General features: G+C 38.9%; 1 protein-coding gene across 1 annotated transcript; it reads right to left on the bottom strand.

The window, feature by feature from the left end:
* Positions 1–263: 263 nt before the first annotated feature.
* LOC113231808 (GLIPR1-like protein 1) lies at positions 264–6551 on the bottom strand. Its single transcript, XM_026466342.1, has 6 exons — positions 6514–6551; positions 6322–6440; positions 4395–4476; positions 3991–4169; positions 1731–1828; positions 264–572 (listed from the first exon to the last, which is right to left on the bottom strand). The coding sequence occupies exons 2-6, from the start codon at positions 6322–6324 to the stop codon at positions 464–466; spliced, it is 471 nt and encodes a 156-aa protein (XP_026322127.1). The 5' UTR covers positions 6325–6440; positions 6514–6551; the 3' UTR covers positions 264–463.
* Positions 6552–13040: the final 6489 nt, after the last annotated feature.

Raw genomic sequence — 13040 nt, 5'->3', positions numbered from 1 at the left:
TCAAGCTTGATATGTTTTTTAACTATGCGCCTCAGTTTTTATTAAGCCATCTTACTGATAAATTAGATACTTTCTACTTGACCGCTATTCTAAAACAAATTATGTGTCACCTGTAAAAATACTACTTGTAAAAAATATTAGCATCGATGCAAACGCGTTGCAGTAGCGATGCAGTCCCAAATCGTCTACCTTTACGATATGCTCGCGATTTTAAGCAGCGATGCAATCGCCTATAAATTCCAAGTGTAAAAGTCGCCGTGTGAACCACTCTTATTGTGTCTTACTCTTTCGTTACTCCTAGGAGGATTATTGAATGTTCGTGTATTTTTGACACACCCAATTCACTGCTTGTTCTTAAGTTGAGATAGGCCGCTATTATAGTAAACCACCGATAATTGCCTGTACGGGTACTCATGGAAATTGGAAGACCATATAAAAGAAATAATTGCATCATTGCATATATTTACGAACAACTTTTCCCATATATGCCATTACAATTAGAAAGATTACATAAAAGTCCGTTCGTTCTGCGTCCTTGTGTGTCATAAGGATGATCGTCTAATTTGTTGCCCCTGAAATGTTAAACTCCATGTAAATAGTTTGAACGACAAGTAAATAGAGGTTAGTCAACTACACTACGCTAAAACTACTATCTTGAAAAGGCGACAATATTTCTCAACGTTATTACGTGTTTACACAAAGTTGTTTGCCGTTTTCGGCAGACGACTTCACAAATTTGGCTGACAAAGCCGGCACAGTCGATGCCCTGTTTACACCGAGTCGACTGCCGCCTTCGCCGAAATCATCAAATCATTTTACAAAAACTTGTATTTCGCACAGAGATACAACAAATCATTCGAAATGTCCTTTAATAAATAAATAAATAAATGTTCAACAAACTGATTGGGTAGGAAGGTTTTCCTCGGCCCCCACCGCACATTGCCATACATTGCCGAAGACGAGTCTAGTCGCTTGGCAGTGATTACACCTAGTCAACTCGGTAGACTTCGGCAGCGAACTAAGGTTCTCAAACGACTCAGTGTCTACATTGAGTAGTTTGCCGCCTGCGTTCAGTAGGCAAGGCGACCTATAGACCTAGTGTAAACACGCCGTTATTCGCACTGAAAGATTGTTAGCGCGATGTGGCTCTTAGATTAGTTTACAATCACTTTGTTTATCGAGTGTGTTGTATACATCTGAAGGGATAACTTTACCATTGATAATGAATAACTTCTTTAAGAAACCCATATCCAAGTAACAATTTTTTCTCGTTACCATACTAAACACAATCAGCTATTTTGTATTTGTATAATTCGTATGAAAAGTTGGGTACAGTATCAGAAACACGTAGAGCTTGACATTAAGAACTCTATGCCGCTTTCGATAAGAACCGTTCAAAGTTCGAAGCGTCAAGCTTTTTGTATTCTTGACTACAGTCATAGAAATATGGAAAGTTTTTTTTTGGAAAGTTGTTCAGTACCATGCCATGAGAGGGGTCGTCCCATGAAATTTCCAATGTACTTTTTTGTACCATCTACTTACTTACTATTCCTAATATCTTATATTATAATATAAGGCTCGAAAGGCTCGAGGCTCGGCTTCCCTAAGGCTCGAAAGAAAACCCAATCTTATGCTTGACAGATGCTTTTGTCAAGTGAGGTGTAGGTACTTAAGTAATCTCGAGTCCACATGTATAATATGTTTATTATCTATAAATTACGGTAGCATACCTTGGTGCATAATTGCATACCACTAGAATAGAGTTCCATTTGCCATCCTGATACTGTGATACTGCGCAACCGATGTACATAGTGTCGGCCCATACCATCTACAATTTTGTTTTCTGAGTTAAGTTAGATAATTAATTATTTAAAAAGAATCATCGGGGCCCACTTGAGCGACAGATCCATCTTATACCTGGGGCGGGATGGCGTTATTTGCCTCGGAATCATGCGGTGCGATGTTCCAAAGGTATCGGTCTTAGGGCCGCTCCTGTGGAACATCGGATATGATTGGGTCCTGTGGGGCGCCCTTCCTTCCGGGCTCCGGGTGTTCTGCTACACGGCTACGCACCCTAATCACAGCCCGAGGGGAGAACTTTGAGGTGGCGGCGGCACGTGCTGGTGTTCGGCAGGTCGTTGGGCGGATCGAAATGCTGGGCCTGAGGGTGGCGAAAACCGAGGTTCTGTGTTTCCACGGACCCCGGAGGGGGCCGCCCGCAGGTGCCAACATTGACGTAGGAGGGGTGTCCGTTGCGGTGAAGCCTCGAATTAAATATCTGGGACTACTAGACGGTTGGTGAAACTTCCGGGAGCATTTTCGACGGTTGGCTCCCAAGCTAATCGGGACCGCATCTGCTCTCGGATGACTCTTACCGAATCTGGGTGGTCCGAATGTGATCTGCCGCCGGTTATATTCCGGCGTGGTAAGGTCCTATAAGGCGCTATAAGGCGCACCGGTGTGGGTCGGAGCTCTGAACGGTCAATACGAGCAATACGAGCTTACCGCACCGTGTCGTACAAAGCGGCGTGCGTGCTCGCTTGTACGCCTCCCTGGGACCTCGATGCTAGAGTCCTTACGGAGGTGTATAGGCGGTGCGCAGACGCACAAGCCCGAAAAGAAGGACCGACCCCCGAGGAGGTCATGAGGTGGAGGAGATCCGCCCAACGGAAAGTGCTGACGAAATGACGAAATCGGCTGGAAGAGCCGAGCACGGGCGAGCGGACTGTGACGGTTGTTCGTTCAATCCTCAAGGAATGGCTAAGCGGGCAGCACGGTTCGCTCACTTACCGGTTGGTGCAGATCCTGTCGGGGCATGGTAGCTTCGGCAGGTATCTGTGCCACATAGTCGGTAGAGAGCCACTGCCAGTATGTCACCACTGCTCTTGCAGCGAGGACATTGCGGACCATACGCTCGCAGAGTGCCAAGCGTGGGCGCAGTAAGCTTCTCTCGCTGCAGTGGTGGGAAATTACCTCTCGCTGTTGGCCGTGGTCATGACCATGGACCATTCTGCGAGAAAGTGATGGCGCAGAAGAAGGTCGTGGAGCGTAGTCGAGAGGACGATGTACTCTCGGCTCCAATCCGCAGGAGGAGAATGGGGCGAAGAAGGCAGGCTTATGCCCACTCGTTTCCGTCCCCGTAGGGGTCCTCAGGCATCAGGATTGGGAAATCCTACCGCTCGGACATAACGGGATCCTGACGGACAGCCAAGTGTTCATATGCGGAAGCGTCTCCGCGTTCCCGCCCCAAGGTGCGTGGAGTGGACGTTTACTGGATAGGCCTCTCTTCTTAGAGAGGAGAGTCCCATATAACTCCGCGCCTCCCCCGGGCGCGGGGTATGCGTAACGCATTTCTCCGAGAAAAAAAGGTTAGAAATTAATCGTATGCCTGGTCCAAGTGATAAATTTACGCCGTTTCAAGCCTCAATTTATCAAATGGACCAAATTAAATATACATCATTAACCCATTTATATATCCCACTGCTGGGCACGGATTTCCTCTCAGACGAGGATTTAGGTCATAGTCCGCCACGCTGGCCTAGCTGTGGCTGAACTTCACACGTTTTCCAAGGTTTGTGAACCTTCCGTGACGTGCACGTTTCATCACGGTGATCTCCTTGACTGAAAAGCTCATGGTACATTTCAAATAAATTTCGAGAAAGTCAGAAGTTAAATATGCATTATATTATATTTTTTATTAAAGCTAAAACCTCTGACAGCTAGATAGATAGATACCATGGCATTTTTTTATTTAAACAAACTACAATTGGCTCTGACGCATTTGGAGACGTACAAAATTTGAACGTTAAATTAAAGAACATTTTTATGCAAATCTCGTGTTTTAGAGACTCTCGATGATCATTAAAAAAATCATTGATCTGACTGGACCTGAACCGGTGTCTGTTGCTACGCCGCCCGCGCCGGGACCACATCATATCGTGATATACGACAAATAAATGTTGCAAGAATCACCTGATCTTTGTTTATTACCTGAGTATAGTGTCCAATAACTTTAGAACTTTGAAAATCGCTGAATTCCAGTTTCTTATATCTGTAATTCTTATGCTCGTCGAACCATTCTTGAATGCTAACATCAAGGTTCAATACGAATTTTGGATCAGTACTGCGGTGTAAGTAAAGATTTTCACCAGTTTCGAATCTCTTGGACGCTAAAATAATATTAGAATGGCTAATTGTATGTGTTACTGAACAATTAAAGTGAACAAAGATAAAAAATGTGTCAAAATATCAAGCGTGAATGTGCCAAAGCACTTCTATTCTTCATACAGATGTTGTTTACACAACTTTATACAGACGTGACTTAAACTACTACTACTCAATTTTACTTTATTGTACAAGCAAATGTCGGAGTGTGGTAGAAAAATGTTACTTACGTAAGCTTATGTCAGGATTATGTTGGAACTTATTTTGTTCAGCCCAATTTGCTGCCTTCTGAGCTATTTCTTCATCCCATATCTAAGAAAAGCATTATCATAAGCAAGATACGTAAGCTTTGGTCTAGTTATTGGATATACTTAATGGTTCTTCAATCAAAGCTATTGAGTTTTGTGTATAGCGAGCCGCTACCAAGCTGTGGCTATAAAACATTTTCTACCTTTTTTTATTTGCAATCTCTTTAATATTATTAATATCTTTATACATCATACCATACCATACATTACACTTTACGTTCTTCTCGTTTCGTTTTGGAAGACAGAGATTACAGCCTTCCACTTGTTACGATCCATATGACGGGACTCCATTAGAGGCAGCCTCGAGACGAGCGGCTGCTTCGACCTGCGAGGCATAACAAGTGGAGACACTGCCGCAGATCAGGAAGTGAGGCAGCCTCGTGGCGAGCCGTCTAATGTCGGCAAATGTCCGGCTCAAAGTGCCTCATTGTAGCAATGCGCGATTGCGAATGATTTCGATATTCGACACGTAAGTAATTACTAATCCTGTCATTGACAAATTAATAACCTACTAATTTCCATATTCGAATGATCAGAATGATCATTCATTACTAATACATGGATTCCATAGAGCACAACGATACTCGTGATCACCAAGCCCTCTCTGACATATGGTAAATACAGTAAATGTGACGGGGACAGGGATATTTTGATATGGACTTGGTGAATAATCTGATGGAGTCCCGAGTAATTCCGACATAATAATCATGCGACTGGTGCACTCGACCGATTCGGTATCGGCAATCATTTAGTCGAGTCGAACGATAGCGTCTGGATTCGGTTTATGCGAATGATTTGCTCATTCGAATGATTGGTATTAGTAACATTCAACGTCACGCATCGCTACCTCTTGGTACTTGGTGTAACGGCCTGGTGTCCGCAACTCGACGTCAAGGCGCCTATTTTGCGTGTATCGCTACCTCATTGTGAGCCGTGTGCTAGTTAGTGGAGACGGTTGGATATGCTCGACGTTCCCGATCATGGTCAGTGAGAAACTGGCTCGGGTTGAGGCAACCATCTTCATTTATAGTGCAGATTGCTCTAGTGGAGATGCATGAATTCGCCTTAGCCTGAGGCACGCTGAGGACGAGGCAGCTCGTCTCGAGGCTGCGCTAGTGGGCCCCCCGCTTTATACATATCTTTTGCCTCGTCAACATTCATCAATGCTTTAATACACGTTCGTCGGTTAATAATATTTTTATGCAATTTATAAATTTTACTACACTTGTCCTAAGATTCGCACGAAGCGTTATGCTTTCACATTTATATGGCGAACGGCTATGGAGAGGAATTCCCTGCCTACAGACTTGTTCCCTGAATATTATAACTTGGGCCTTTTCAATAGACGAGAGTGAATGGGCATTATTTAGGTGTGTATGCTCCATCATCGACCTCATCGTCACTTTCCATCAGGTGAGATGGAGTTCAAATGCGCACTTATAATGTATAAAAAAAAGCATTTATCATCGTCAACCCATTTATAGGTCCCACTGCTAGGCAAGGGTTTCCTCTTCTCACCTGAAAGTTTAGGCCATAGCCACACTGGCCTAATACGGGTTGGCGACTTAACATGTTTTCCAAGGGTTGAGAAACTTCTTCAACGTGTAGGTTTCATCACGATGTTTTTCTTCACCGAAAAGCTCATGGTCAATATCAAATTAAATTTCGCGCTCAATTCCGAGAAACTCCGAAGTGCCAGTCCTGATTCGAACCCACGGCGTCAGCTTGAGAGGCGGTAGGTAAAACAATAAGGCTACCACGTCTTTACAATTTTTTTTACAAAATTTATTATTCCAGAGCTCAAGGAAACTATGAACAAGATGCAAACATAATTTAAGAATAAACGTACCATTTGTTTCAAATTATTACCTGCTGGCTGGTCTTGTATTTTACCTTTAGCTATGGAAAGTCTTCGATGATTGTGGCCATCTACGAATTGTTTGATTTGTTGGCAAGTTAAATTTAACACTGAAAATACAAAGATTCTCATTCTTACATCACCACACCACATCACATTTCTGTGGCTTGGTACAATAAATACCTATAGTCTGTCTTTTGTGAAGACGGAGTAAAATGACAGGGTCATTTATAGGGTTGCCAGTTTTCATAAAATTTTAAATAGTTATGTAGTTATTGTAGATAGTTTTATCTATTGTCCATATCCCTTACCCACTTCTGGTAACAAGTCACAGATTTAAATGTTTGGTAGTATGAATAATTTTGGTGACGTCACGTTCCAAATACATCTAAACATGATCAATTTTTAACCGACTTGAAAATAGGAAGGGGTTATCAATTCGACAGTATTTTTTGTGTGTCTATACTATTAGTACCAGAGTACTAAAATGCAGTTCTGATCAGATTTCGATGATTCCTTTTTTGTTAAAAAGAGGGTACTTCAGTAGTGATCCCATGAAAATTTGAAGAAAGTAATCCAAGAGGTATTGACCTCTAAATGTGGCAAATTAGGGGATGAATCCGGTTTATTGTATTTCACCCACGTTCCCTTTGCCGATTTCATTAAAACCTGGTAAACATGTAGATATGTAAATCCACAAATTAATGAGTACAAGTAATGAATTCATCGTTGTGATCGATTCCATTGAGTATCTATTCTTCTCTATTATTATGCTTGACTAAAGTCAATGTTATTCAGTGTAATATACTACTGAATATTCTATACTTTATTACTTTTCAGTAAAGTTTATTTATTTATAAACATAAAGTAGGGTTTTGTTTTTTATAAGTTACATTACAAAACAAAACCTCCATTATTTTGTACTTATCACAGAACATTCAAAAGAAATCTATTACTCACATGTGGCGTGAATTAAAATTAAATTGGTTAAAATTAAAATTGTCCGCACAAACATTATTTCATTTCATACACTTAAAAAAGTTCCAAGGACACAAATAATTGTCGTATTAAAAAAATTATATAAAATTATCATCATTATATAGCTCCATGAAAGAGTGTAAAACTATGAAAATGAGTATCACTAATGCGTACATAGCCGATAAGGCATTTTAATTTGTAAAACCTTATGTTAGTTAGATATAACAATAATTAGGGTTTCAACATTATTTTTGTCATTCAATGGACATTCAATGCTATTCAATATCATAATGTCGAAAAAATTAAAAACATGATTAATTTATATTTTTTTAAGTTTATTGAATGTTACGTTTTACTATCATTTTTTGTGAAATTACTCCACTAATTTGTTGTAATTATTAATAACAAAGATCGAACACAGAAAAAATCATTCAGTCCGACTGGATTCGACTGCAAGATGCAAGGTGCTCTACCAATTCAGCCACGGAACTAGGACACGGAATAAACTTAAAAAATTACAATTAAGTATATTGCATTAATAATTAATAAACTTAATAAAATTACAATTATAGCTACGTCTCCAGTTAGCGATGGTAGCTGTAAAGTTACCTCTCTGAGTGAAGAAATAAATTTCTCACAGATGGCGCCACGGCAAAAAAGTCGTTAAAAACCAAAGACAAATATCTGCAACAACCATATAGAAAAATTCGTAAGGTCTGCTGTTTCATTCCGTGGCATAATTGGCAGAGCACCTGCCACGGATTGCCTGAGGGTGCTGGTTCAAATTCAGCCCGACAGAATGAATTTTTCTTAGTGTTCGATCTTTGTCATCAATAATTATTATTTTATATTTAACGTAAATACGCAATAATTTCTGAGAGAACCTTATAAACATTAAACAGGGAAACAATATAACTCTTTTTACACAAAAACCGACCTCAAAACTTTTCCGCGTTGAAACGTTGCTTGCCCTGGCTTCCTCAATGACAATTGAAACGCATGTGGAAGTTTCGACAAAACGAAGCTTATGAGCCCAAACACAAGGCAACTGCACGTAATAGCACTGTACATTGCTGAGGAGTTCCTTGCATCTGGCTGCTATCATCGATCAGCTCTAGATCACCATAACATTTTATTTTAATTGGACGTACACCTATGTACCCAGTTTTATTAAAATCGACTAACGGAATGTGGCTAAAATTCAAGTAACCGGATTCATCGACTAAATTTACCACACTAAGAGCGTTCGCGCACTACGTCCGATTCGTATTAGGGGATCTACTCTCGATCTCCGTCCGACATCCGTCCGAAACAATTACTGCCAAATAAGCAATACTTGACCAAATGAAAAGACGCCTGATGCAAAGGAAGCTTCATACTTGATACTTGTCTTTTAATTTTGTCGAATATCACTTATTTGACAGTAATTGTTTCGGACGGATGTTGGACGGAGATCGAGAGTAGACCTCCAGTTCCGAATCCGAGAAATGACTGTCCGAAACGTCACAGAGATTGCTTTATCTCTAGATGTACAAGCGACATCCGAAGTGGGTCCGAGTTTTCTAGATTTGTATAGTCTCGGATGCGCAAACGCACTTAGAGGTAGAATATTTTCTTTAAATTTAAATGGGGCCAGTACTGTGGTACTATTTTTCCAAAAAAAAAAATCATCGAAATCAGTTCACAAAAGTCGGAGTAATCGCGTAACGTACAAAGAAAAAAATACAGTCGAATTGAGAACCTTTTTTGAAGTCGATTAAAATAATATTTCTGTGTCAACCCTAGCATATTCGAAAATAATTAACAAGGAAAACAGAAAATTATTAATTTCGGTGTGTTTGTATCAGAGCCCATGAAGTTGGTTGGTATAACTGATTATTTTATAATAAGTCTTCTCTTCTTCCAATATGGGCATTTTTCTTAATGGCAATGATATCAGTCTATTTGATTAGTTACATTCCTGACATTCACATTTTAATACTTGTATCCGTTTAAGTTTAGCCGCAACTTGATACGGTAGGCAGGTTTGAATATTGACTTTTAAATATTGATTCTGTACAATTTAAAGATCTGGTTTCTATTAATGAAATTTGTACTAATGTTGGTGTAACATCTACAGTAAACTAAATTAGAAATAAAGAAGTCTACATACGCTTATTATTATAAAAGTTTTAACAAATAGAAACATTTGTGCAGCAATGAGGTCGAGTGTAGGTACTTGGTGCAATAACAGAGGTAGCCATTTTGGAATTTGTAAGTTAATTTACGAATACAACAAAATGTCTAAACACTACACAAGATATCGAGTTCTTAGGTTTTCGTGATTGTTACACATAGGAAATGAAACTATTTTTCCGTACTTAAATCGCGTATATTTGTTTTTTCAAACAAACCGACGTTTCGGGCCCTTTACAGGTCCCATGGTCACGGTTGACTGAGGTGGTACAGTCTTCAACCAGTTATGTCTAATATTAATGCAAACCACCCTATTTTTTCACTATAGTTACAATAGTTATTAATTAAATACCTACCTTATTTTTAATTTTACAAAGAAAACATTCCAATTTACGCTACATTAAGTTTTACAAATTATTTTATTGAATGAATTTTTATTAAGTTTAATTTATTATTAATTATTAATAGAAATTAGAATAAACTAAAACATATTAATTAGTACTGCACTCATACTGTACTCTTATGTCAAACAAATATACGCGATTTAAATCCGGAAAAATAGTTTCATTTCCTACTACACAAGATGTAATGAAAAATCAAACACAATATTTTTTGCCATAAAGTTGTCAAGTTCCATATAAACTTTTATAATGTTTATATATCAAAATGTACTTTACCGTTTTGTCACATTCCATCGAACTAAGTAGTACGATTATTGTATTACTATTGCTAATATTTCGCAAATGCATTATAAATCAAATACAAACCCCGAAGTCGCGATCACCATCGTTTATGGTTATATAGAAGCCGCAAAGAAAAGATTTTTTAATTTTTTTATGTGATATTTTTCTATACAATTTACATAGCGCAAATTGCCATATTTTAGAGTTAAACTTTATTACAATTTAATATTTTCTTTCTTAAATTCAAATTTTGTGGCAGTTGGCAGCGTTTCATTGTTACTATTTTTTCTCAAAACACAGGGTTATACGTAATTTGAACATTAGTCTTTCAGAATAAAATTGTTGCTTAGATCTAAGTTTATACATCACCCCTATAACAGTGGGACCCTCTACTCTCGAAGTTGTTGACGAGTATATCTACCTCGGACAAACCGTCCAATTAGGCAGCCCCAGCTTCGAGGAAGAGGTCAATCGTCGAATTCGACTCGGTTGGGCAGATTTCGGGATGCTTCGGGACGTCTTCTCGTACTCAATACCTCAGTTCTTGAAGACAAAAGTCTTCGAGCAGTGCGTGTTGCCAGCGATGACCTACGGCTCTGAGACGTGGTCACTTACTATGGACCTCACAAAAAAACTCAAAGTCACTCAACGAGGCATGGAGCGAGCAATGCTCGGCATTTCTCTACGTGATCGAATCAGAAATGAGGAGATCCGAGAAGAACGAAAGTCACCGACGTAACTCAAAGTTTTAGCAAGTTGAAGAACTGACGGCCGTTAGGGCAAAAAGGTTCTCGAATGGCGACCACGAACCGGAAGGCGTTCAGTGGGACAGCCCCCTACTAGATTGACCGATGACCCGGTAAGGACGGCGGGTAACCGATGAATGCACGTTGCGTCCAACCGGTTAGTCTGGCAATCTTTGGGGGAGGACTATGTTCAGCAGTAGACGTCTTCCGGCTGATATGATGATGATGATGATGTGGTGAAAAAGCAAAAAAGTCGTTAAATACCAAAAACAAATATCTGCAACAAACACTAAGAAAAATTCGAAAGATCTGTTGGTTCGTTCCGTGGCATCTGGCACGGATTGCCTGGCGGTACTGGTCCGAATACAGCCGAATCGAATGAATTTTTCTTAGTGTTTCGATCTCTGTCATAATAATTACAACAACCTAGTGGAGTACTTTCACAAAAAAAAACATCGTGACATTCAATAACCCAAAAATTACAACGATTATGTGACTTTACACATGATAGTGAGTAACTTTCCTGAGGAACAAATATAACCTTAGCAAAAGTAGCTAATAGCTGAGCAAATCCCGTTTGCGTGCGCAGTGACACGCATGTATTACTACATTTTTTTTTAATTATTTCTGTTTTATCTTTTGTTGTAAGTAATTTATTTTAGTTTAAAGTTTATAATATTGTATTTTAATTTCAAGATCGTGTATGTCTCGGTGTATACTTTTTTAATATAATATCAAGAGATGGGACGAACAAGTCGGCCGCCTTATGGCAAGTAACACGCCTGTCCATAACTGTAGCAGTGCCCTCAGAGCTTTAAATCGCAAAGATCTGAGGTGCACTGCCACTGCGCCCGTCGCACTGATACATAAGTTGATAAGTCCGATGTGCCTGTAATTTCACCAGCACCCTTACCCTTCAAAACCGGAACACAGTACTGCTAACATTACTGCTTGGCGGCAGAAATATGTAAGGTGGCAGTACTACCCTGGACGAACTTTTTCACAAGGAGCTCTACTGCTACTAAATACGAAAACCATGAATATTCTGTATTTTATATTATCGTTTCACCCTAAGGTTGCACCTATTGTAACAAATAGCAGCAGTCGCTACAAATCTTTTAACAAATTTTATACCTAACAGTCTTTTTAGCAGTTAAGTTTTAGATTGGAATTCTAAATTTAAATCGACATATCGAGTTCTTAGGTTTTCGCGATTGTTACACATAGGAAATGAAACTATTTTTTCCACAGCTTTTTTCTTCCGTGATTTGCTCCTTTGTTTTTTCCATCCTTTAAGATTTTTCTGGATTTAAATCGCGTATATTTGTTTTTTCAAACAAATATGACATGACATTAAATCTTAGAGGATGGAAAAAAAATAAAAGAAATTAAATCAACATGTTTTTGGCGCCTTTTTTGTTATTGTCATTGTTTTCTGTGTTTCATTCGTAGTTTTACATTGTTGGTTTAAATAAACTGTTAGTACATTTCCTTTGGTCTTGATCACTCTTCTTCTTTGCACCTATATTAAAAGTATTATTATAAAACTAATAAAAGTAGTAAACTAGTAGAGTTTATTTTGAAATGTAAAATTATTTACATAGTTCACGTATTTTCGTTCACAAAGACAAATATTCAGGGTGAAACAAAAAGGGCTAGTCATACTTTAGGTTTGTACTTGTGTATTGCACACTTTATCCATGCGTTTAATTAGATCTCGATCCGTAGCTCTTCCTGTATCAATCAGATTAAAACTTAGCATGTAGACAGCTGATTCAACACGTCTTCGTTCATTCCTATTCGTCACTGGTGAGAAATGATTCCCCACAGACGTGTGCCCTTGCATCCAAACGAACAAAATTCACTTACATATTACACTTACCATTCACAATGTACAGTATGGTAATCTGCGCAATCATTTTTAAATACATTTGTTTTTAATTTGATGTTTACATTTTATAATTATTTTTAACACAAAATGTATCAATATCCTATATCACGCGCATTTCACCTATTGACCAATGTATTCAAATTCAAATTCAAAATGATGACACTTGAAATCGTCACCATGGTTAAACTCTACCACTCATTCGTAAGGCAGATTCCCCTGAGAAGAATAAGCAAGAAA

Source organism: Hyposmocoma kahamanoa, unplaced genomic scaffold, assembly GCF_003589595.1.
Source record: "Hyposmocoma kahamanoa isolate Upper Pololo Valley unplaced genomic scaffold, ASM358959v1 66, whole genome shotgun sequence".
In the NCBI taxonomy this organism is placed as follows: Eukaryota; Metazoa; Arthropoda; class Insecta; order Lepidoptera; family Cosmopterigidae; genus Hyposmocoma; species Hyposmocoma kahamanoa.
The sequence above is the reverse complement of the archived record's forward strand: the minus strand, read 5'-3'. Positions and strand labels throughout refer to the sequence as shown.